The sequence below is a fragment of the Cyprinus carpio genome, chromosome B15 (genome assembly GCF_018340385.1).
Source record: "Cyprinus carpio isolate SPL01 chromosome B15, ASM1834038v1, whole genome shotgun sequence".
NCBI lineage: Eukaryota > Metazoa > Chordata > Actinopteri > Cypriniformes > Cyprinidae > Cyprinus > Cyprinus carpio.
Genome location: NC_056611.1, coordinates 15,329,907 through 15,357,459, shown reverse-complemented (window position 1 = coordinate 15,357,459; position 27,553 = coordinate 15,329,907). Strand labels below are relative to the sequence as shown.

The following is a 27,553-nucleotide window of genomic DNA, read 5'->3' as shown; positions in this document are numbered from 1 at the left end:
CGGTACCAGGCTCAGGTGTCTCAAGAAACTTTATTGGCTGGATTCCCGGGTGGGTCATTGTGGGTAACCTCCTTCGAATGGCTTGAGAGGGTCTCATGGGACTGTTCTGAGCGAAGTGGCTTTATACCTCCACACACCTTTTGTTCCCTTGACGAGATCTGTAATGAACACAGGTGACCTTGTTTCAAATATAAGTCTTTGGAATCTATCTATCTATCTATCTATCTATCTATCATTAAACCATATGTATTATTATTATTATATAATTTATAAAAAAATACTTTGACTATTGACTGAAAAAATATAATCAACAAATTAATAACAACCCATAAACCACACTAAAACAACCAACAAAAAACCTCACAAACTGCATAGCAACATATTCAGAACACATTAGTAACCACATGGCAATGGCTTACAACACCGTGCACAGGAAAACAGCGCTCAGATTTGCTTAAGATTTATAAAAATAGAATTACATCATGATCTCCAGGGATTCTTCCTTGCCGTTACTCCTCTACTAGTGTGTATAAGCGCAATGCTGACACAGGCCAACATATGCTACACTGATCGGCGCTTTGGTCAGAGAATAGCACAGGAAAATCTTGTAACAAACCCAGCGTGCCAGAGCCAGAACAGTGTGGTTAAGTTTTATGTGCGCTGCTTGTGTTGAGTTGGCCGCCCACTCCTTAAGGTTGTGTAGAGCACAGTACAAATTAAAGACTGCAAGGTCATACATCTCGTAGCTGCTGGAGATGTGTTCTCTGTACATTGAGAGTGGGAGGAAACATGAGTCAATCTTAAGATATCCGACCAGATCTGTCTCTTATTTCAGACAACTATATCTCGCAAGTGTCGCTCTCCAAAATCCAATTGTGCTTATCGTCCAATATGTTGAAGTCTGATACTTTTTGTCCTCGCTAGCATTTTTTTTTTCATTCAGCCCATTTGCTTTGTTAAAACCTTCTTTTATTTTAGTGTCATTTGCAACATTTTTTTTTTTTTTTGGTTGAACAGTGCAGCTAGTATTTGTTTATATATATATTTAGTGCAATTTATTCCAAAACGCAATTAATATCCACAATTCCTCGAAAAAATCTATTCTATGATGAACTTGTTTTTCATTTTTGTTTTTAATTAGTTTTAATATTTTAAATATATATCATGGTGTTGTCCTGATATCCTTAAGAAGAAAAAATGTTTTTTTTTTTTTACAAAAACAAAAAAACTTAATAGTAACATAAAAATGAAAATAAGAATAGACAAATCCATCAATGAAAATATTAAAAAAATAGTGCTGGCAAATGATTAATCACATCCAAAATAAAAGTTTTTGTTTACATAATATATGTGTGTGTACTGTGTATATTTATACTGTGTATATATAAATACTCACACATTCATGTATATATTTCAGAATTCTTTTTATTAATATATATTAAATATTTTTATATATAATATAAATTATATGAATATTAATATATACTGTATGTGTGTATTTATATATACATAAGAAATATGCACAGTACACACATATATTATGTAAACAAAAACTTTTATTTTGGATGCGATTAATCGTGACAGCACTAGTCAATATATATAATTTTAATTTTAAATATATTTAATAAATTAAAATTTGGCAAGACAACTATTGTTGTCATTTGGTTTGACTCCGCAAAAACATACAAAAGTTTATTAAATAATAATTCATTTAACAAATATAAAAAAATTGTAAATAAATAAATATGAAACTATAAAAAAAATTAAAAACACTGTAAATACTTCTGTAAATACCTTAAAAAACAGAAATTATTAATGGATGTGTGCAATCATATGTGTTCAAGGTGTAAGGAAAAAAAATGTTTTTGTTTCACTTGATGGGTTACACTACATGACATTTTTAGAGGCATTAAATTGAATCCTTCCTTGAAAATGTTCTAAAACATTTTTTAAACCTTGTGAAACACATTAATACAAAGAACACGTTTCCAAGAATGTGTTTTTAAACTAGATCAATAAAAGGTCATTACCTTTATAAACGGACAATATTTGTCATTGACCCACACATGCTGTAATCATATGAGGTTCACTGAAGGATCTGTTCTGTTGTGTTTCAGGCCTGATGGATTCAGGTACTCCAAGACACCACCCTACACCACACCCCCAGCCCCTAATAACCCCGCAACCACCACAACATTTTCTGCTTCTTCCCCGTCTCACTCCTCCGCCGGCCCCTCAACCAGGCCTTTAGCTCGCCCCCGAGATGATCGGCAAGCTGAAGCAGAACTTACTAGTGGCCTGCCTGGTCATCAGCTCCGTCACAGTCTTCTACCTGGGTCGTCACGCCATGGAGTGCCACCACCGGATAGAGGAGCGCAGCCCGCTGCTGGTGAGCAGCCTGCGCACCACCCTGCGCACAGGCCAGAACCTCAGCACCCCCTTCATCTACAATAAAGACATGCCTCTAATATTTATCGGTGGCGTCCCTCGCAGCGGCACCACTCTTATGCGGGCCATGCTGGACGCTCACCCCGAAGTGCGCTGTGGAGAAGAAACCCGTGTCATCCCACGCATTCTGGCCATGAAGCAGATGTGGAGCCGCTCCGGCCGGGAGAAAATGCGGCTAGACGAAGCTGGAGTAACAGACGAAGTCTTGGACTCAGCCATGCAAGCTTTCTTATTGGAGATCATCGTAAAACATGGCGAACCGGCCAACTACCTGTGTAATAAAGACCCATTTGCTCTTAAATCACTCACTTACCTGGCTAAGATCTTTCCCCACGCTAAGTTCATCCTCATGATTCGTGACGGCAGGGCCTCCGTCCACTCCATGATCTCCCGTAAAGTCACAATCGCCGGGTTTGACTTGAGCAGCTACCGGGACTGCCTGACAAAGTGGAACCGGGCCATAGAGACAATGTACACTCAGTGCCTGGAGGCAGCGGACAAGTGCCTGCCCATGCACTACGAACAGCTTGTCCTGCACCCAGAAAAGTGGATGAGAACGCTTCTAAAATTCCTGAGCATTCCTTGGAATGATGCAGTTCTACACCACGAGGAGCTCATTGGGAAAGCAGGAGGCGTTTCGCTCTCCAAGTAAGTGCCGTTGACTTGTGGACTAGTTTACTTTGTGTTGGGTCAGGGTTTAACAATAAGCTATAATTGTTTTCTTGTTAAAGATAAAGCAGGATTTTAAGCACTGCATTCCGGCATGAGTATCTTGGGTTTACGAGCCCTCTGGATTATTTAAAGGCACAATACGATTTTTTTATTAAAATATCCAAAAGAACACTAGAACAATGTTATATATTTTGCTGACTTGTGTACTTAAATTATCTCAAATGTTTCGAAGAATGTTTAAATCCAGATAAATAAGCAATTTTAACTAGTTACACGGACCGTGTCATTGTGTCGCCTGCCAATGATATCATTACCCCTCAATTTCCGGTTTTGTTTTGTAGAAAACATGGAAACACTAAAGGCGCTTTAATATGTTGTGCGATGTCCATACAGAGTAGAATTATAACAGAACTTTCAAACATATCTAGTATGATAAAACAGCGCTGCTTTTTTCCCCCACATATGCACGGCCGGAAGGAGCGGTTGCGGTCGACTGTGGCATAATAATAAAACGTGAAAATAAGAAAAATTAGAAAAATAAAACTAAGCCGTGTGACATGCTCGTCCAGTGGCCTCGTTTGCTTCGACGGCTTTTAGCCTCAACCTGCTTCATTCTACTGCGTTAATAAATTATTAGCTCAACAATTCTGTCCCATCGGATTGCATCGGCTGTGGGGATGAAGACGACAACTCCCATGATTCCACACTCAGTCACTGCGTCATCATGTTTCTTTGTTTGTTTTGAATATGCGCCCTCTAGTGGTGAAAAATGACAAATTGTTCCTTTAAGCTCGGTTTAGTTATCCTATCTAGTAAATGTCACCAGCCATTTGTGTCACACAGGCTATGTTTGGCATACTAGGGTAATGCTTAAGGCCAATGCTTAAGGCCTGCTATTTTTTTTCTTCCAAAAATATTGTGTGATACAGCATGTGTAATGACGTTTCGAACAGACGTATACTACATTTTACAAGACTTGCATATTTTATAAATACAGATATTTAGCATTTTTTATAAATAAATATTTAAATATTATATACGTAAGTAATACTTATTAATAATAACTAAAAACAAGTTATTATTAACAATTATTATTTATATTGTATAATATTTAGTTTGATCTATAAAATTAAAAATCATGATTCACATTACTAATTACAAATAACTAGACTACCATGCTGTCACATAACTTGTAAATTTTATTCAGTGTTAATATTTATTATTATTTTAATTTTTAATTTTTATAATTTCAGTTTTATTTTTAGTTCAGTTTAAGTAATTTTGTAGTTTTGTTTTATGTATTAATCGATATTCGTATTAATGTATTTTGTTTTAATATATATATATACATATATATATATATATATATATATATATATATATATACACACACACACATAAGTTTTAGTAAATTTAGTATTTCAATTGATATATATATATATATATTTAGTTTCCCATCTCATTTATTTTATTTTAGCCTTTCAGTTTTTGATAGTTTTAGTTTTATTTTTACAACAAAGGTACAGATATTTTGCATTTTTAGTCAATAAAATGATGCATATATTTTAGAATGTGTAAGTAATTTGTGTAAAAAACATTCTAATTTTAATAGTCTGATCAAACAATTAGAAAAACATCTATTAAATTTTGTGATTTGATTCATCTGTTTATTCATCATAATGTAAATGGGCAGTAATTCAAGCATTAGGGCATTAGATCACCTGGTTATTCCATGCATGCAGAAAGTTGCATACTGTGGATAGTATATGTACTGTATACTGCAGAAATAGTCAGACTAATATTGTAGTGTGCTATTCCAAACATAAACAACACTTAGTGTTCATTTATGTGTATGTGCAGATGTGTGTAGGCGTTTCTCTCTATCAGACTAGAACTGTACATGTGTTAAAATTCTCACTGTCCAGTGATGCATTATTTTTAGTTGTGGCTGAAAACAACTTGATAATCCCTCGAGTGCAGTTGAGTTCACGTTCTGTTTGACCTCAGTGTGTTGTGATGCAGCTTCTAGGGCAAGTTCATGAATCTATAAATTTTCTGCACAGTTCATGTCCTGAATAGAGCAAAAGAAGGGTGCAGATCACCAGTAACATTCCTGCAGCAGTAAAACATGTTGCTGCATGTTGGAACATGAGTCCCGATGTTTTATTTTCCAATAGAAAAAAACTGATGATATAATGAAAAGACTTAGTTTGTTAAATTCAGGTCTTTTTTTTTTTTTTTTTTTTTTTTTTTTTTTTTTTGTAAATGCAACCTCATTTTGTCAAATGCTACTCAGAGGTAATTTGTTTCCGGACTTCAGGGAGTTAGATGTTCAAGAACAAATCAAGGTTAGTCACTGTTTCATTAATCACTTCAGAAATAATCCCAACTACAAAGTTTTGGTCATATGGTGTGGATGTGTTTTAAGGCGCCTAGATATACACATGTACTGCAGAAGTCATTGAAATCTCAAAAGCACAAAGGGTCACCGCCATTAACACATGAATCAGTGAGCAGCCCCTTTATGTCCCTTGAAGAAATTTGGCTTCCGTCTGGTGTCCATTTTTAGAAATAAAAAGCTTATGGTCAGAGGGGGCCCACACATTTTTCTTTTTTATTTGGATGCGGTAGCATATCACTTCTTCCCCTCTTTGATCTCAAAGCATCTCTGGTCTGTCTTTCATCTGAGATCTGTCAAAAATCAGTGAGCTGGGTGAACTGCATACTTATTCTGACCTTCATTTTCAGTATATACTGTGTGACTCAGCCCTACTTTAGATAAGACAGCACAGAGTTTAGAACACATTGGGTCATTGTATCATCATCACTGCATTTTCTTAAGCAGGTTACCTTTTAAATCGTTTTTTATTTGTAATCTAAATCAAGACTATAAAGCAGACTTAATCAAGTTTTATGAGGTCTTGTGTTTTAAGCAGGGATTGAGATTTGAACAGTCAGGGTGTTATTGGTGGCTGTGGTTTTTACATTCTGTCTGCTCATCAGAACATTTGAGGAAAGCTAAAGGGCACACGGTTCAAAGGCAAAGTTATAATATAAAAAAACATCATCTACAAAACAATCTCTTCTTCATATGGTCTGTTGTGGAACAGGAAAGGGATGAGTTAAAACACCTCAGCTGCTGAACACTCTGTTATTCTTACAAAACCACATAATGAAGGGCTCAGTGACACACAGTATCATTAGCCACTGAATGGACAAGTGGATGTTTGTGCGATGACACGGACAGATTCAACCTTTCTGAATGAATGATTCATCTTCAGTTTTCACATTTAAATGAATTGAGCAAATCACTAGGAGCTTGACTACCCCATTTCCTAGGAAAACATCTGATATTTAAGCTCATTATCATAAGGAAACTGTGCTTTAGATCATTGTGTAACCATTTTTTTTTTTTTTTGGAGATTTTCCAAAATTCCAAAGTTGTTATACTTAAGCATAAATTATGAATAATGTGGTTTGTTAAGGTTTAGGTGTGCTATTACATTTCCGAATGACTATCTGAAATTGTATACTGTCTGAGAAGGTGCTACATTTGTTGAAAAAGAAAAGAAAAAGAAAAACTGTGAACTTTAAAAAAGTGTGTTCTATATAGAATGAATTTGTGTAGTGTGAGTGTTCCATGTTGGCTTTGTCATGTGAAATACAGCCATTCACATATCCTCTCCCGTGGCCCCATGGGATTGATAAATATCCATCAGATGAATTTCAGTGGAAGCAGCAAGTCATCCAGGTACTTTGGGGTACTGCTTTATAAAAAAAAAATATGAATATGGACATGCTACTTATTTCATATTTTTCACCTGTTATATGGTAGGTAAATAGACATATTAGGACACAACACAACTAGCAACTGAAGGAAACTAAGTCACATTTAGAGACCAGAGGCCTCTTTTCTAAAGTTGTGCGTAGAATTGTCTTAAACGTGAATGTACAGGAGTTTTGCAAAATGTTCCCAAATGAATCCCACTTAAAAAATATGATACATATTGTGAAAGTCTGTTTATCTTTACGTACAGTATTTAATAAAGAATGTTGAATTATTTTCATTATTGGTATTAGATGTGGGAGATGACATGATTGTGTGACATGATTAACTGGTAGAAATTTGTCAGTCAGTAGAGATTTTCAACTATCGTCTCTATCGCGGTTGCTTGCTCAAGTGATGTTGTTATACTTGTGGTCACGACAACTTTTTTGCGTTTGCGTGCTTTTTAAGCATTGCTGTTTAAAAAAACAAGTGATTTTAAGCTGTTGAAATGCAATCAACAGTGAAAGAGAACTCATTTGGCTGTATGTGGGGACTTTATGAGATTTTGCTGCTTCATAGGCCTTGAACGGTTAAATACACACTTGTACTGTATGTTTCAAAATGCGTGTCTTTGCAAGTATCCTCTTAAAACTCAGTAACCTTAGGTCTTAAGTGAAAGCAAACCGCTGAGAAAGAACACACATGTGTAACAGTATATTCGATCCGGGTAGCTCTTAAAGTGACAGCAGTTCAATGGCGCTTTTCCATTGCGTGGTACGACTCAGCTCGGCATGGCTCAGAACAGTGTGGTACGGCTCGGAAAGGCTTGCGTTTCCACTGCAGTTTAGTATGGCTTTAGAGTGGGCAGGATTATTTACATGTCGTTATTGTTGCGCCGCCTCTACTGCCACGACTCCTAATAAACTTTTTCATTCCACGTCGCCCCATCAAGCTCTCGCTGGATCCGCTCCTCTGCTATCAACAAGAAGAACGTTTGTACTTCCGCAACAGACAACAAAACTTTTGGTTGTTAAAAAAAGGTGCGCTCGTTCAAAACAGTTGCGATCAATCTTTGGCTGGCTGTGCTGATTTAAATCTAGTTGTTCTTTTGTGTTTGTGTCACAAGTTCAGTGACGCAAATAGTGATGATTCTCTCCGGCCGATTCGTGATCAGCAGCACGTACACGTCACGTTTTGATGAACCCACCAAAAGCTAGGAACCTCAACCGAGGTGGTACTAAAAAAAGTACCAGGTACCAGGTACTGTACCCAGTGGAAAACCCCCCAAAAGTGAACCGTATCGTGCCGTACCATGCCGTACCATGCAGTGGAAAAGCGCCATAATATTCCTGCTGTCTCTCATTCATGTTAATCAAGCAACCAAACCGAAAAAAAAAAAAAAATATAAATATTATTATTTTGGCTAGTATTAGTTTTTGTAATATTGATACTGGTGGAGAATTATGAAATTTCTATGGAATAAAAAATGTTGATATCTTAAAGACCTTATTTAAATATCACTTTATATCACTACCACTGCAACATCCATAATGCCTCTTACTGTTGCCTGATCAGGCTTTCCAGGCTTAATTGGGATTTCTGGAGGTTTATGCGATGCTATAGAAAGAATCTCACGGGAGGATCTGTGGTGACTTCAACAGGTATTTTACTGTAGTTGTTATTCTGCACCCATATCCCATGTGTCCTGAGGCAAGACTTGAGTGCTTCTCGTGTCTGCTCTGTTGAGTCCAACCCAGGCTCTGTTAAATTAACTAGAGCCCTTCTAGTGACAAGATCCCTGTTCCTGTCCTTCACTGGGCTCTGTGAAGGGTTGGCTGGCTGATTTGGATATCCATAAAAATCCTTAATGAACGCTAAGTGAGCAGTACTGCTGTTTGTCACGTCTCAGTGACAGTGAGCTTGAGAGACTGAGATCTTAAACCAGCCCTCAGGAGAGAGATGGAGGAGGGATGGATGTAGATTGTCTTGCCGCGTCCAGACAGTAGCACATGCATTCTTCAGCACACTTTCTCCATTGATTAAAAATAAATGCTCATTAAGAGGGAGCATTATATGCAGCTCGTTGCAGATGCATTAATAACAAAATTTTTGTACATTCATTAATGAAACACATACAGTCTTGTTCTTTGAAGTTCATATGCAGCTCAGTTATTGTATCCTTGACGCAACACTTTTTTTTTAGTATAATTGTAACTGTGGCTGTCAAGTTTCAAAAAGTATTTAAAAGCTCAATGCAGTTATCATAGGTATGATTCTGTGCCTTATATATAAGAAATTGAGATAATTTTAAGTTTTTATTCACTAACCGTATTTGCCTCAAGTGAGATGTTAAAGGTTAGTTCACCCAAAAATGAATATTCTGTCATCTACTCATCTTCAAGTTGTTCTAAGCGTGTACAAGTTTTTTCTTCTTCTTCTGATATTGCCAATATATTTTGAAGAATATATGTAACCCAGCAGTGAATGATAGTCATTGACTTTTATAGACTTCATATCTTCAGATGAAGAAAGAAACTTGAGGGTGAGTAAATGATGACAGAATTTTCATTTTTTTGGGGGGGGTGAACTATCCCTTAAAATACTCAGACTAGATTATTCAGTCAGTTGAAATGAACTAGAGAACTGGATCAGTCTGGTTTCTAAATAAGCCAAGCATCCTCGAAATGCATCCTTCATTTCCTGGGACATGAAGGATAAAACATAAGGATCAAAAATCCAGACTATCTCAAGATTCACTGCACGCCGAGAGAAAATGCTATATTACACTTTTAAATGTAAGTACTGGGTTTCAACTATTATTTATTCAAAATTGGTTTAAATGTTGACTTATTTCTTACTAAGATTTTTTTTTTTTTTTTTTTTCATAAATGGATAAAAGTAAACATATATTTAGACCGGTTGTGTTTTGTTTTCAAACTGTTAAATATATAACTTTTAAAAAAGTCCAGTACAAACGTTACTGCCAATCATTACTACAATAAGCAGGTATATACTTTCATACTTTGTAAATGAAATGGCACATCAGACTGGCCTTATTTGTATTTTATTTTATTTTATTTTATTTATTTATTTATTTTTTTTAAGCCTAAATGGCCCAATGATAAAGCGGGTTAGACCTGTCTTGTAACATTCGATCTAAAGGCCTCATATAAATTAGCATTGTGCACACATGCATGAATATTTCATCACTCAGATGCCCAGTAGAGCAGCTCCCTTGTAGGACTCGGCCAAAGAGGTGCTTTGCTCTCCTTGCAGGCACCAGAAAAAAGCATGCTAGCTCAAGCCTTCTTGGTTCTGCAGTCTTTGAGGGGAACTGAACCACCATAGCTCATTTCAGAGAAGGCACTGATATGATTTTAGGCAGAGGGAAGCCTTTAGGGTCCTAATGGCTCGTAATAAACACTGAAACCGCCTTTTATCCCAGAGGGGACATACAAATACAAGTCCATTAAATTTGGCCCACAACACCTGCCAGGGGAGCGGCTCTCTGCACTTAGGTTTGTTAGTGCCGGGTCTCTATCTGCTTGTTTTTTTTGCTATTGATCAGCGGCTCACCACCTATGAGCCTCTCTGACCAACGTATGGGCCACCAGACATGGACCAGCCCATAAACATTGATTCTGAATGCATGATTTAAGCGACTAGTGGCAGAGAAATGGCCATTAGTACGAGCAGCCCATGTAGCTCAGGGCTCTGTTATTTGGCTTTAGTACTACACCGCCATGCTAAAAAGCTCTAGCGCCCTCCATGAATAATTGACAAACAGCCAGAGACCATTAAGCTGCTCTTCCAGAAGGGAGCTCCACATGACCTTACGAACGCATATGTGTGTGTTTGTGTACTCACAATATGGCGAGAAAAGGCCAGCGTGTTTGTTCTGAGTGATAAATGCAAAAAATCTAGTGGATCGCCACCCTTCGTGTCATCGTGTTATGATATATGCAGCGTCTGCTGTCACATAGCTCCTGCTGTGGAGTAATGGATGTAGCAGTAGCGGAGTTAAATTATCTCTTTCATCTCTCTAACCCGGCCGCTTATAGACAGCATGGTGATTTGTGTTGCTGTTGGAGCAGTTACTGTACATATGGGCCGTGGGTGGTGAACACACTGAAGATACACACCTTCTCTGAGAAATATGGGAGTATAAGTAAGTTCTTCATGATTAAATGTGTCGTTCGACGGAGACGTGGTCTAGCGGCTGGCACATGTGCTCCTACACATGTGGGCGACACGAGTTTGAATCTGGCTTCCATCCAGTTCCTCTTCTATTTCCATCATTTACTTTTGTTTTTACACATTTTAGACTTTCCTCTGTAAAAAGGAGTGACAAAAATGACATTAAAATGCTTTTAATAGTTTATTTTTTCCAATGTATCTTATTTAATAGGTTATGATTAATTTATTTTTTAAGAAATTAGTAAAAAAAAAAAAAAAAAAAAAATTAATTTAATCTAGTAACCTGACCAAGTTCTTTGATATCAAGCATTATATGTTGGTACCATGAAGGTTATTACAACAATACAATTTTTAAAAAAGAAATGTATTATTGATATTATATATTTAATTGTTAATGCGTATACAATTTATTTAATGATTTGTATAAAATATGCTGGGGATAGATGGATATATATATAATACCTTTTCTGAAATCTAATGCTCAAAATTATTATCTCTCTAAAGTTAATAATTTAAAAACTCTGCTAACTTTTTTTTAGCAAATCTCAAAATTAAAATCCATTTTTTTCATACTTTACATTATAATGTTGTGATAAAAATATTATTGGCCATAATATCAGTATTAGCCAGAATTTGTGCATCATTATTAATATTCCATATTAGGAATCAATTAAGGCTTGAAATACCTATATGCAAATAATATTTTTTGCCAGCTTTAAATTGTCTTTTTTTCCAGCTAATATGCACGTTTGTTTGCATATTGTTGGCTCTGTGACAAATTGCTCATGTTTCTATATTGTAAGCTGCTTGGGATAAAAGCATGTGCTAAATGCATAATGTGATTAATGAATCACCATGTCATGAAATTAATTGATAAAATATGAAATATGGTATATAAGTGTAACCAGTTCTGGTTAAAGGGGTCATATGACGTTGCTAAAAATAACATTATTTTATATATTTGGTGTAATTCAATGTGTTTACGGTATAAGGGTTCAAAAAACACATTATTTTCCACATGCCGTACATTATTGTTGGTCCTCTCTGCCCTGCCTTTCTGAAATGCTCATCGTTCTGAAAAGCACTTTGTGCTCTGATTGGCCGGCTATCCAGTGCGTTGTGATTGGCTGAATACCTCAAGCATGTGACGGAAATGTTTCGCCCCTTACTATATTTGGAAACACACAGTGTCTCCACGACATGGCGGTGGCGGCAACAATACTACAGCGAGAATAAAAGTTACAACTTCTTTCTTTGTGTAAACTTTTGGGCAGTGTTATGCAAATCTTCCAACACAGTGACGTAGATGTGTGGGCGCGTGTTTGAACGAGGCATTTTAGGAAGGCGTGGACGAGTCTTAACTTTTATAAAGAATGTCTCTTTGGGTTTGAGACTTATTCTTTGCAACTTTACAGATCTTACATATGCACGAACAGATTGTCACACTCCAAAGATAAAGGAAAACTTGAAATCACATCATATGACCCCTTTAAATCAAACAGCTTATCTTCATCCTTGTTCTGTGGCTACTGCAGCAACACATCCCTGCTGTTTTCTTTCATACAGTATTTGTGCTTTTACAAAGCTTGCAGATGCAAATCTCACCTCAAAGGGTGTGAGCTATGTATCATAAAGAGATTCATACCGATCAGCGTCAGTGCAGGCAGACTGCATGTTTGGCATGTGTTGGCCATAGCAACTGCTATGGCATGACGTATCTACTGCCAGGCTGTCAGAAATGGCTTTTCCTCCTGTCCACATTCTTTTTCTGTTTTTCAATGAATGATTTTGAGTTTTCCACTGAGGAAAATAACTGCAGCAAAGAAAGAAAACAGTCCTCTCTGTCCTGGGAAATAGTAAATCTATTAATCACATTGCAACCAAAGTGCAATTCCAATGTAAATGGATTAGAGAAGTGAAGGACTGCATCAGCCAGGGACTTGAAAAATGAAATGTACAGCGGCTTGCCAGTATAAATGGACTTTGTGGTGCCTGGGGATAAAGGCAGGTCTCTAACGCTGAGGTTGAGGTCGGGGAGGGTGTGATGGGAAGGTGAGAATTCAATAACTCATATACCGCTGTGTTCCTACATTCCAGGAATAAGAGGAGACTAGATATTCCTCAGTTTAACATTTTTATATTGCCAATTACACACCTCAAAGTATTAGACCTTCTGAAGAGCAGATGGCAGCACATGACTCTCTTCAGTTACATTTAGTGATGTCCAGTTCACAAACGAATCATTCTTTTTTAATGAACTGGATGAACCGTTTCATCACATCGGACTGAACTGTTTGAAACGGTTTGGCTCAGGTTAGCATAGATCTACAAGTTATTCAATCAGAACTCACTTTTAGAAATGCATGACAGTTAGAGCTGCACGATTCTAGATAAACCAAGAATCAAAATTTTTCAAAGAGATTCTTCCACGATTCTGAACTAAACAAAACAATGTGTGACAAAATATTATATATATATTTAATAAACTAAGGAAAAAGTGGTTTGAATGAATGATTCAGTGACTCACTCATACCTAACTTGTTTCATTACTGGATGAATCTCATGGACCTCATGTCGTTCCAAACCCGTAAGACCTTCATTCATCTTCAGAACACAAATTAAGATATTTTTGATGAAATCCGGAGCTTTCTGACCCTGTGTCATGTTACTCTCGTGAACACACATCAAAGTCTGACGCGGAAGAGAAAAAATGGTTGAATAAAGGCATTATTTTTATTTTCTTTGCATACAGAAAGTATTCTCATAGCTTTGTAACATTACAGTTGAACTGCTGATGTCACATTGACTATTTTAACAATGTCCTTACTACCTTTCTGTGCCTTGAACATGGTAGTTGCATTGCTGTCTGTGCAGGGTCAGAAAGCTCTACGATTTCATCAAAAATATCTTAATTTATGTCCCGAAGATGAATGAAGGTCTTACGGGTTTGGAATGATGTGAGGGTGAGTAATTAATGACAGAATTTTTCATTTTTGCTCTTTAATTCTAGTATTATGTATCAACCCAGTCTCACTGCATTTCGTGACATAGTCACAAGATTTTCAAACTAATGCATTTCAGTAGGGTGTAACTTTTGTGCCTGCAACACATTTTTCTTTCCATCACCGCAACACGTTCTGTGATTTATTTTTAATCAGCACCATATAATTTTTACATGTTGTTTTTTTTTTTTTTTTTTTATAAAATAAGCAATATGTCAGATTTGATCGTAAAATGGCATTGGTTGGTGTGTGTCTTGTAACTGAGCGTTCACGGAGCAAGATTATTTCAGCAATAAAACCTTAAATTTCACTCGGTCTGTTCATATAACTACATCGCATGGCATCGGAAGATTTGGAATGCAATATGAGATGTTTGTAATACTTTTATACTGTTTGAGATCAGTTTTTGTAATAAATACATGTGCCGTACTTGCATTTTCTTTGTTTTTTATATATTGTTGAGAAGTGGTTAGGTTTGGGGTAAGGAGTGGTGTTAGGTGCTCCAAAATAATATAAAATCATTTCTAGTTTTACAAATGCAAAGATTTAAACACTGAAATTGCACCCTGCACTGAGACAATCCCTACTGAAATACATTACACTGAAAGTCGTGCTGAGTGACACGAATAAAAGAGAAATTCATGTCCATGAACACAAATCAATAGATTAAAATCTCATGACTATGGCACGAAATGACATGAGACCTGGTTATGTGTATACCTGATATGATTGTGTGATTACTTTAACTAGTGAAACTTTTTCACTGAAACAAAATGTCTGAAAAGGATTGGCACGGCTCTGTAACTGATGTTTAAGAAGGCATGACGAGGCAGCTTGTCACGCAGACTGCTCGGTTGTTCACTTGGTTTTACACACACAAACACACTCCTAAACGTGCCAGTATGAGTCTTACCACTGGTTGTTGTTTCATTGTTTGCTGTGTTCAGGGATTATAAGCGCCTCAGGGTGTTGTGCACTGGATCCACACAGCACTCTTATGTGGGGCGGCAGTGAAGCTGACGTTTCCCGGTGTCTTGGCTGCAGATGGGGACTGAGTGTAGTAATCTGTTTCCCATCTGGAGCCAGTCTTCTCTATGAGGGGAGGGGGGAGGGGGGTATGGCCTCAATGACTCCATCCGTCTCCAACTGCAGTCAACTCAGTCCAAACAAGAGGCAGATCCATTCAAAGTTGGAAAAACAGAGAAAGAGAGCATTTGTAATGGAGTGAAAAAAATTCAATAAATAAATGTGTGTGTGTTTGTCTGTATATGTGTGTGTGTGTTTGTGTATGGGTATGTATGTATGTAATGTTTATAATGAATAATAATATAAAATTGATAATTGTAATAAATTATTATTTTATATGTTAACTATTTTTGTCAAAATAAATGTTTTATTTTATTATTTTGTTTGCAATTTACAATTTTTCAATTTATACATCTACACTAAAAACAATACTTTTTAATTAACAATAATATATAATTAACAATAATAGATAATTATTTAATTATCTTAATATATTATAATGTTGGGATAATGTGCCAAATAGTCAAGAAAATAATATCAATGCAAAACTCAATTTCTTTCCGTTTGATTTTCAAGGGTAATATGACCCGCACATGTTCTTGACAGGCTTTGTGGGATTGACCCAATATTTGCAGTTCCCATCTGCTGTCATAAGAGAACAATGATGGGCAACCAGTAGATTTTCCAATTTTCTTGGAAAAAAAGTTCATCCCTATGCAAATATCAGTGATAGGTAAACGAACCTCTCCTAAAAAGTAAGCCACTCCTGTGTGTTCTCTATAAACAAAAACCTGACATGTACAGGTTTTTCAATGGCTTTGTAAATATTTAATTTCAGACATATGAATAATTTACCTAGGGTGTGACATAATGCCTGATTCCTATTTAATATCTCTGCAAATTTGAATCCACACGCGTTTTATGGTGGAGTGATGGGAGCAGCTTATTTAGCAGGTTAGAAAGTGGAATATGCGCTACAGTAAGCAGTAAAATCTAGACTATAATAATTTATTGGAGTTCAATAAAGAACCGATAAGTTCATTTATGTTAGCATAAAGCCATTGAAACTCTGCCAGGTTGTGCTGAAATGTAGACATCTAGAATAGCAAATCAAGAAACATCCATCAATGTCATTGTACCTCCATCAAATACAAAGATAAGAGTGGAATACGAAATGTGATGCATTTGGGAGATGATCTTTGGGAGAATGAAAGGCCTTTTGTTTGAAGCATCATACACAGCCTAGAGCTTTCTTTAATTGCATTGCTCAGTTTAATTAGACCCAATTAGTCCACAGTGGTAAGCCGGTAAAGCACCTGTGCACATGTTTCTACTCCATTGACACACTTCTTTTGCTCCACAGGGTAGAGAGATCTACAGACCAGGTGATCAAGCCTGTCAATGTGGAGGCCTTATCCAAATGGGTGGGTAAGATCCCCCCAGATGTGCTGCGGGACATGCCTGTCATCGCGCCCATGCTGGCCAGACTTGGCTATGATCCCCACGCCAACCCTCCCAACTATGGCCGGCCCGACCCCCTCGTCCTGGATAACACTAGAAGAGTGAGCATCACCACTAAATATCTTATTCATTTGTACCTTAAAGCACCTCGACCTCATTTTCCTTCATCCGCTAGTAAATCACCTTGCTGATGTTATTAGGTCAGATATGTATCGGAAACATAGCCATGCTATGTAGGTTAAAAGTGTTCCTCAAGCTAGGCAGTATGTTATGAGACTGGGATCAGAGGATTTGGTGTCGCTTAGCTTTTGTGCTTTTTACTTTTTAATCCAAGTAATAAAAGCCATTTACATTCCACACATCCTTCAGGGGCGAGCAGCTCCATGTGTGAAATGGCTACTTAGGTGTGAGTTGCATCTCTGAGATTAGCGCAGGAATGTTATGCAGATCAGAGAATCCGTATGTGAGCTATTACAGCTCCAGTAGGTTTTGTTGTGTCTCTCTTAGATTTTGAAGCAATGCTTATCGAGAGACCTGCTGTTTATAGGTTTCAAATTATTAGATTGAAACTGAGGGACAGGACAGTGCAATATAACAGATATTGACAATATACTGTATTTATTGATATAGATATATAATAGAAAATAGAAAAATTACTGTTTATTATTTATGGATTGTTGTATTGGTCCATAAAAATAATATTACAAATAATATTTAATATTTTTCTTTCTTTGTCTCATTTAGTGAAAAACTGCATGTACAAGTGTGTGTGTGTGGGTGTATGGGTATATATATATATATATATATATATATATATATATATATATATATATATATATATATTATATATACAAGTAGATAATAATAATATACAAATAATAATAATAATTAAAAATAATAATATTATTGTAAAATTTAAAATATATTTACAAATCTTTTTTAAATATATTTGACATTTGACAATATTATTATTATTATTATTACTATATTCTTATTAAAATAATAATAATATTGTAAAATGTAAAATATTTAAGGAATATGAAGGATGATACAATTAAATTTTAGTCATTTTGTTAAGTTCATACAGTCCCACATTATTTAGAATAAACATTGACTGACTGTTGAATCCATCTCTTCATCATCATTTCTCTAAAGTTATTGATTGCTAATAATTCATGCTTCACTGGTGGATATAGAGCCAGCTTACCACTGTCAAACCTCAATAAATGTACATTCTATTATGAGCTGAGCTTGTCAATTGACCAACCATTTATTTTCTCAATTCTTTGTGTAATTCCTTTTTCTCCCTTGTTTACTGAGCTAAAGATCAAGACAATTTGGATGCTAATTCAGTCTATGATGATAGTTCAAAAGATGTTGTAGCTGCTCGCTCACTTTATCATGGACAGTGTCCCTTTCTTCTCGTTCAGACTGGAGGTCTCATTTTAATAAAGAGAATTTAGGCTCATTTTTTACATCAGCAGTATTACACCATGCTCTTTCACAGCTGCTATCCATTTGCAGTGGTTAATGACAAAATCATATGCTAAACCATGGGGAAAAAAGAATATAAAATGTGTTTAAAACCCCATAAGAGCCTTTAAGATTGATCAAAATGGCTCCAGGCTCTTCATGTTCTTCAAGCAGACAGGTTTCGAGGTGCTGTGAGGAAACATTTCTGGTTGTAGCAGTGTCCCTGTTCCTTACTAAAAAATGGATGCCGTGCCACTCAAGGTGGGCTAGGTGGTCTTGTCATTCACTATGAAAGCCTGATATAAAGCTTCACTCTATTAGCGTTTTTCCATGTTGAAATATAACAGAACTTTGGAAAATTGCATGACTTGATGGAGTGCTGACTGTGGTGGAAAGCATTTTTATGCTACTTGAGCAGCGAACCACAGTCACGGTGAAGAGTGTGGTGTTTTTCCTCATAGGTCGGGACGAGGCCCCTGTCGAGCTCTATCAATGTGCCAGTCTGGCTCTGAGGGTTTTAAGGGAAAAGCCGTGTCAGATTCCTATCCTTGGAAAACTATCAGTGGCATTGACACAGCTGCGCAATGTTTTCTGGCCACAACTTCATCCCAGGTGCCCTTTTCTCAGGTATAGAAAATCATTAAATCCAATAAAGTCTCTAAAAAAAAAATAAAACTCACAAAAATAAAAATATCATTATTTACTAAACTCCAAAGACATTCTTTCTTCTGTGAAACATAGAGGAAGATATTTAAATGTTTTTCTCATACATTGAAAGTAGGGCTGGGCAATAAAACAAACTACAATTAATGCTATTTAATTTTTACTCAAAAAAAACGGTAACATGAATTTGAAAAATGTTCGATATAATGTTTGTGCAGCAAAAGCACAATGAAACAGCGCTACGCATTTAAACCGTGCAGCACGGAGCGTTTATCCATTCAGCTCAAAGTTCAAACGGTAGTGCAGTGCAAGCTCACTAGAGCAAATGAGTTTACTCGCTGATGTTTTTCGGTCACACAAGCACTAAACAGTATAGTGTTGGGCGATATGCTCAATCGTCAGCCTGTGAGATCGCCGATACATAATATTATCATGCAGATTTATTTAATTATTTATTTACTTTGTTTCATTGCCGGAAAGTGAACCAACTACAGCGTAAGGCTAAAAGAAGCCTAATGTTTTTAATATGACTGAATTTGTATTTTACATGATAACAATTTAATAAAAAACATTTTAAGTTACTAATTACAATGCTTACATTTCCTCAGTTATTCAAAAAGCAGTTACAGAAAACGAGCAAAGAACATTAGCATTATCAAAGAACATCCCAACTGACTTCAGGCTAGAGCGAGTATATGCATATCCCGTTATGATCAGTGAAGCTGTCTACACAGAATGATGAATAAATCTCTTATCGCTGTTTCAGCGATATCTCATCCGCATCTGATTGGCCATTGAATTCATAAAGTCAACAGAATCGTGTGTGATTGGTTAGAATGCTCAACACCGTAAAAACAAATAAAAAGAAATATGATGGAACAAATAAGCCCAAATATTAATTAGATCGTATTACTAGCTTAATAATAATAATAATAATAATAATAATAATAATTGTCCTGCTATCGTCAGAGGCATCAGCCACAGGCGATATCTCTGACTATCGTCGATATTCATATTGAATTTTATTATATTAATAATGTAGACATGTATTAAGGTAGTAAGGGAAAATAATTTCAGTATTTTTCGTGATTAAGCTATAGTGTTTGTGCATTTATATTAAATGTATTTAGACTAGTCTTTTTCATACAAATGCCTAGAATTTTACCATGGTATTGACATGCTATGTGTGGTCTATCATGGTAAATAATTAAATTTAACAATATAAAAATGAATTCTACAAAATAATAACATTGGTTAATTTGAATAAAACTCAAACAGTCAGAATAATTACATTTCACTATTTCAAAATTATGTTTTTACAATTTTTACAGATGTGAATGAACATAAATTTACATCTGCATCCTTACTTAAGGTACTACTAGCTGCTGTCAAATGTGCATGAGGCAAAAAATTTAATAGTGTAGTGATAATGCAGCCAGCACTGCAAACTGTTCTAAAGATACAAGTCATCAAAGTCAGGCAACACAAACCTGTTTCATGATTTGATTTTACATGAATTAAACCAATATGAACTATTAGAACATGTATGAACTAAGAAATTAATGAAAAAATAAAAATAAAGATATTTATTTTGTTAAGATAAAATGACTGGAAAAGTGTAAAGAATTCAAAAAAGTGAAGTGTTTGTCATGTTCTGACTAGGGCTGTGTGATATGGACAAAAAAAACCTATCACGATTTTTTGATAAATTTTGCGATTTCGATTTTAATCACGATTTTGACACACACAGACATGCTTTACAGTCGTAAATGCATTCATTATAAATTTGAAACATATTTCCAAAAGAAAACCAATGAGAGCTTTATCAAAAAGTTGTAACATGCCTCTAGACACGCACACTCAAATCGTGATTTTATTACGATTTTGATTAATCGCACAGCCCTAGTTCTGACCATAAAGAGTAAACCAATAAACCACCATTAATGATCATGTTTCTACAACTTTCACTTGGGAGCAAAAATCTGCCTTTAAACTTGAAAGGAATAAAGATTTGAAATTTATCGTGACTCTGATATGAAAAATATTTGTGATAACTTTTTTTGTCCATATCGCCCAGCCCTAATTAAAAATCAGTGGGATCCAATGTTGTTTTTCATTTTAAGGTCAAAACATTCTTCAAAATTTCTTCTTTTTGTGTTCCACAGAAGAAAGTCATACAGCTTTGGAACACCATGAGAGTGAGTTCTCGGTGAACTGTCCCTTTAATACTCCATGTCTGCTATGACAGTCTGAAGCGTTTGTCATCCTTGAGCTATTCTGCAGTTGCGCTTTGCTTTCCATGACAGTTGTTCCCTTTTTCCCACACACAGAAGATTCCTTTTAGATGAGCAATAAAACTCGTGCCATTCTTCTCACCGAAACCCTGCAATCTTCAAAGCCTTGTTTTGTTTGAAAAGAACAATTATTAGACCAGAAAATTCTGCAAGTTGGACAAAGCAGGAATGTTTGATGTTTCGTTCCAAAATGGAGGCTGGAGCTTTTAAAACTAGGCGCAGGAGTGTGTTGTTTGTTTGTAACTGTATTGTATTTCATCTTTAATGCATTTGTTTGTGTTACTGCATATTTTGGCCAGTTTTGTGCATGCTTGTGCCCTGCACAGCAGTTCGGATTTCATTCAGCGTTCTTTTGAAAAGCTGTTGTTGTAGTCCCTTTCCTTCAACAGTCAGATCTTTTTGACTCAAGGCTGTGTGTGTATATATGTGTGAGCGAGAAAGAGAGACATATGGAGAAGCACATCTGCTGCGTATTAATGTGTATTTCCCCTGGATCAAACATGGCTGCATGGATCAGTCGTTAAGCCTCCCCCTCTCTCCTTCTACATGAAGTACGACACACACACAACAGCGAAGATCTAAGATCTTCTCACAAGGTGTGCAATGCAGACAGGCCGTAACACAGAGCATGTGCAGTAAAATTTGTGAACTGTGCAGGGACTCTATTTTTGAAGTCTGAGAAGCAAGCTGTGCTTCAGAATCGTTTTAGCATCCATTACACGCAGGGTTTCTCTGTGCTTTAAGTATTGCAATGCTGTCATAATGGGTCAAGTAGGCCTTTAATTTGCTCCTCTTGCATTTTCATGCCTTGGATTGCTGAAATTGATGCGGACTAAGCATGTGGGTCAGTGACAAATAAGAGCTTCCAAAATAAAGAAAAGGGAAATCTTTTAAAAATGTAGCTTCAGTACATGTGCCGTGCTGATTTCATTTCTTAATTATCACTGTTGAAAACTGATTCATATTTTTGTGGAAACTGATGCATATATGTTTTTCAAGATTCTTTGATCTGTAGTAAAGTTCAAAAGAACAGCATTTCTAAGACATTATAAATGTCTTTAATGTCACTTTTGATAAATTTACTGTGACCTTACAAAATAAAAGTATGAATTTATTTACAAAAAAAATCTTACTGACCCCAAACTTTTAAACAGTAGTGTATATTTCAAGGTAAAAAGTTTTACAAACATCATTAATTCATGCATACCATTAAAACTTTAGGGAGTCATCACCACTGTTTTACAACCAAATTGATCTTAAAAATTAAAATAGCATTTTTAATTGCATTTAAGATTTATTTTTGAATCAATTATTAGATCCACACAAGAAATTACTGTCGTATCATTGAAACGTGCATTACAAATGAGTAACTCGTTTTGAAAACAGCTAGCTTACTAGTGAAAACACCACTCAAATTACTCGCAAATTGATTTTTCTGCCATAGGCAACAATGACGTGTTCTTTCACATTGAATCTCTCACCCAAATCTCACGGGGACAACTGAATGCAGTTGGTGACATTATGGATACAACTTTGAGCTGATGAGAGGGGATGGTTTATTCTTACAGGAGCATCCAAGTATGGCACTATTGTGATTCGTATTGGTATATTTGCTTCTTGTTACAGTAATGCATCCCACCAGATGAGGATCTGCTTATGTGGAACAAAAGTGAGAAGTGGCCAAGAAATTCTGTCGCTTGTCAGATCGCTATCAGCAATCATACACAACAGACTCCAGCTATCACCATGTATCACCTCGAACATGTGAAATGCTAAAAAAAGTGGTGTTTAGATAAATAGAGTTAGTTAAATGTACAGAAATTGATTGCTCATTGTAAGTGTTAGAGCAATCGACTATAAAACTACTCAAAATTCTCTTACTACTGCAAATATTTGCATATGAAACAACTGCCTGGAGTGTTTAAAAAATGAGAAAACCCTCAGTGTAAGAGGAGCGTTTAGGCTTGTACATTACTTGAATACTTCATTTTCCCACAGCGACCGTCTGTGTTTTTGATTAATTTAGCTCTAGATTTACTCTTGGTCTCCTTCACATGATGTCCTTGCTGTAAGCAGGCCATTGCGGCTTTTTATAATACACTCTGAATGCAAGTCTTCCTGCCATTTTTGTACAGTATCTGGATAGCTGTGGAATAGCGAGGTTTCCTTGGAAACAGAGGCGAACTGCAAGACTCCAGCTCATCAGAGAAAAAGCTGCTATGTTGCAGAGTCACGGTGCAGGTCTTTAGAAAAGACCTCATGAACTCAGGGTTACAGCTGAGGTCTGGTAAGATCTGATGACTCTTGCAGCTGCTCTGACATAAACATGCATGGTTTTGTCCTCTTTGTTTTACGACGAATTTGTGGCAAACCAAGTATTTGTGTTGCATTTAACTTCAAAGATTACTGAACGTTGCATCAGTTACAATATCAAATACCTGAGACAGGCCAAGTTTCTAAGCATTTTTACTACTACTTTATTACTTTCATAAAGTCCCTTGTTAAAGGGATAGTTCACCCAAAAATGAAAATTTCGATTAATTGCTCACCCTCATGTCGTTTCAAACCCGTAAGACCTTCGTTCATCTTCAGAACACAAATTAAAACATTTTTGATGAAATCTGAGAGCTTTCTGACCCTCCATAGACTATAAGGAAACTACCATGTTCAAGGCCCAGAAAGGTAGGAAGGACATCATTAAAATAATCCATGTGACAACAATGGTTCAACCGTAATTTTATGAAGCTACGGGAATACTTTTTGCGTGCAAAGAAAAAAAAAATTCTTTATTCAACAATTTTTTCTCTTCTGTCCGTCATGGTACTGTTTAGAATGTGTGTCGAAGACTGTTGTTGTTGAATAAAGTCTTTATTTTTGTTTTCTTTGTGCACAGAAAGCATTCTCGTAGCTCGTAGTCTAGGGTCAGAAAGCTCTCGGATTTCATCAGAAATATCTTAATTTGTGTTCCAAATATGAACAAAGGTCTTACAGGTTTGAAACAACAGCAAAATTTTCATTTTTGGGTGAACTATCCCTTTAAGAGCCAATTAAATCAAAATGAGAGTTTTGCGGGTTTTAGTCTGTCTGTTAGCTTTGAGGGCATCTAAATGCTATTGCACTCATAAATAATGAGCATTTAATATGTGATATTTTGAAAACTATTTTGAAAAATATAAAGCTCCAAACTTCATGTTTGTTAAGTGACATCAAGTCTTTAAAGGGACAGTTCACCCAAAAATGAAAATTGTTATAATTTACTCATCATGTTGTTTCAGACCTGTATGGCTTTATTCTTTCTGTGGAACATGAAATAAGATTGTTTTCGAATGATGTTTCAACTGTTTTTGCCTTTAAAATAAAAGTCAACGAGGTCGAAGATATCACTGGAATTCAATGGGGTTCATTTTATTGCCCACCCCCCAAAAATACAAAATACAAACCCCACATTCTTCAAAATATCATCTTGTGTGATTTTGCAGACAACAACATAAGGGTGAAAAAATTATGACAGAGTTTTCATTTTCAGTGAACTGTCCCTTTAAGAACCCATTACTGCTATTAAACATCAGTAACAAGTTGAAAGGCAGTGTAACCCATTCTCAATATCATTGCACTTTTAAATGCCTGGGTTTTGTGGTAATTAAACTTAGACCTAATTTCTTGTGGCAGTAATGCACCATTTCTACAATTAAGTAATGAGGCTTTACTAGATTGTAATATTGATCTGAGCACTCCAGACTAATTTGGTTTAATGAAGGTAGCACTATCACATTTCCATTGTCTTACCATTTAGTGAAAAATAAACAGATTAGCGTAATTCAATGCTTGCAAGGTACAAGGAACACTTTTGTATTTCTACTGGAGCCTGTGAATTTTGGACCGGTTGACATTTTTACCAGGTCACAGTAATCCTGAACTGTGCAGTCATGCCAAGAGTAAACAAGAAAGGAGTAAAAACAGCTGTTAAAGACTCCATATATGGCTTTAATGCTAATAGACATAAACTTGAATTTTATTTAATGGACTTCCTGTCAACTGCTTCTATAGCCATCTCATGTAATGACTTAGCTGTAAACGCTTTGAAAAATGCTTTGTTGGTTTCCTTTGCTTATCTACTGCTTCCATCTGGTTTGTTTATGCAGATTCAACATGATACACCTAAACTATGTAGGACAGCAGTAACATGAAGACGGATGTATATAGTTGGCCAAGTTTCAGTGACATTATCTTATCAAGGCATCTGTGAGTTTCAGTGTTTTTCGACAACAGTTTGACTCTACCTGGCCCATATTGTTGCTCTTCACAAAAGCTTCTATACATTGCAGGATGCAGAGAGTAAGTGACAGTCTTGCTTTTCCACCCTTTAATTGTCTGTCATCAGTCTCCTGCGAATTAATACATTTTGAATCCTGTCCAAAGCCACAATCAATGCCTATTAAGTGACTTTGCAGCTTCGTTATGATTCATGTTTGGAAATTGATATTAAGATCAATAAGTCGGTCTCAACAGTGCTGCTAGTGGCATTATGTGGAAAAGGTCGTGCTTAACTGTATTGGAGACCAGAATCATTGGAAGTTTGTTTACCAGAAAAGGAGGTGATGTGAATGAAATGTTTGATTTAAAATTGTGTAACACTTTATATAACAAGATTTTCAGAAGAGAATGTGTGATTCTTAATAGTGTTAAATGACCCTTTCCTGCGTGTCTAGTTCTGCCCAAGGTGAGAGAAGGCGTGAAAGAGTCTTGAGTCATGGTACAGGGGTAAAGCCCTGTGTGTTAAAACATTGAGTCAGCAGTGTCATCCTGCATTAGAGGAGCTGTTGGTGTATGACTGTCCTACCACAGTTGAATTCGTCTTTGATGAATAGCTTTTGCTATTTCTGTGATATGGAACAGTGAGCACCAGCTCTTCTGCGGTTTCTTCCTCGCTCGGCTGCGTCTCTCGTCAGAGGCTACAGCAGGTGATTCTGGATGTGCTGCTGGGAGATCCTCTACCCGAGGATGAGGCGCAGTCAGCTGCACAGATCTGTCAACATCCATGTCTGCTCGCCACCTCTCATTGCTCACAGCAGTCTGAGCTACCATTAGGGATTAACCAGACCACCCTACTGTGTCTGAGCCATCACACTATAAGCTCTTTATACATGTCTGTACATAAGGGAGAAAGGAAAGACAGTTTCCTTTGCTATTTCCACCTCTGTTGGTGCTGATCCTTAAATTAAAACTTCAAGATAGCAGAGTGATCTGGTGTTTGTTTACTTTAGGGCTGTTAATTTAGTTTGTTTCAAACCAGTACAGTAAAGGTCCTTGCACACTGAGACAAATTTTCGTATGCTTTTTTCATTTTTTTTTGTATTCGTCATTCGGATGTTTTTATGACGCATGAAAGTTTCAGAGGCAGTCTGTAAATGTGATTTGACACAACGTGAGGTATTTATTTTTGAACGTGCAAAAATTTCGGATGCGAATGACCTTCAGCTGATAATTATTTTCATGTTATGACAATAACTGAAATTAAAGTTTATTTAAAGATATTTTAAAGTTTTGTGCTATTGTCTCTACATAAGTAAAAAATGTTTTGAATTTTTAATTGAATTTGTAATTTTTAATCAAAATGACAATCTTCTGGTGAAACGACTCATCCTCTGGTGATGTACAGTATGAAGGACTTCACCAATCATTTAGGCCGAATAAACCTTATTTGATCAAAAGTAAAATAAAAACAGTAAAACTAAAATAATATTACAATTTACAAGTATTGTTTTGTATGATAATATTTTTTAAGTATATTCAGTGTCACATGATCCTTCAGAAATCACTTTAAGATGTTGATTTGTTTTTAAGAAACATTTCTTATGTAGAAAATATCGCAAAACAAAACCATTTTGTCCGGATTATTTGATGCATAGAAAGTTCAAATGAGCAGCGTTAATTTGAGATAGAAATCTTTGTAACATTATAAATGACATAACTGTGACTTTTGATCAGTGTAATGCATCTTTGCTGTGTAAAAGTATTACTTTTTTTTCAAAAATAACAAATCTTACTGACCACAAAATTTTGAACGGTGCTATACCTTGATTTTAATTCTGTGGAACAAAAAATATGTTAGGCGTAATGCATTCTGTTAGGCAGTCTGTTCCAAACATAAAGCTATCAAAAGGGTTGTAATATAGTGAAAAAATCATATGGACTGCTTTTATGACTTTTTTTCCCCCAAACTTTTACCCAAAGACATATGTGTCTTGAAACAACATTGAGTTGTTGTTTTTTTTTCCCAGCATGAGTTTTTCTTAACATAATATTTTTTTCCTTTCGTATTTGCCAATTATTACATCATTCGGATGATTAATTTTCTTGCTTCGTGTATTTATAGAAGTCAAACCTACTGTTCAGTGAGCAGCCCATACTGATAGCTGCAGGAGGGCTGAATGTAAACATTCCAGTAGAGAATCCTCCTGCTGGGCTGCACAGTCAGTTTTTCCACTGCTGCCTCCCTGGAGCTCAAGATCTGCAAGGATCTGAAGAACTGTACCCATGTGAAGGTC

At 36.0% G+C, this 27,553-nt stretch overlaps 1 protein-coding gene across 2 annotated transcripts in view; it reads left to right on the top strand.

Moving 5' to 3' along the window:
• Positions 1 to 2,200: 2,200 nt before the first annotated feature.
• The window catches only part of tpst1 (tyrosylprotein sulfotransferase 1), a 30,160-nt gene continuing 4,807 nt past the window's right edge, over positions 2,201 to 27,553 (top strand). For both annotated transcript variants that reach the window (XM_042739417.1, XM_042739416.1), the window contains exons 1-2: positions 2,201 to 3,096; positions 16,478 to 16,676. In XM_042739417.1, the coding sequence (XP_042595351.1) occupies positions 2,264 to 3,096; positions 16,478 to 16,676 (1,032 nt within the window). In that variant the 5' untranslated portion in view covers positions 2,201 to 2,263. The remainder of the gene's footprint in view (positions 3,097 to 16,477; positions 16,677 to 27,553) is intronic.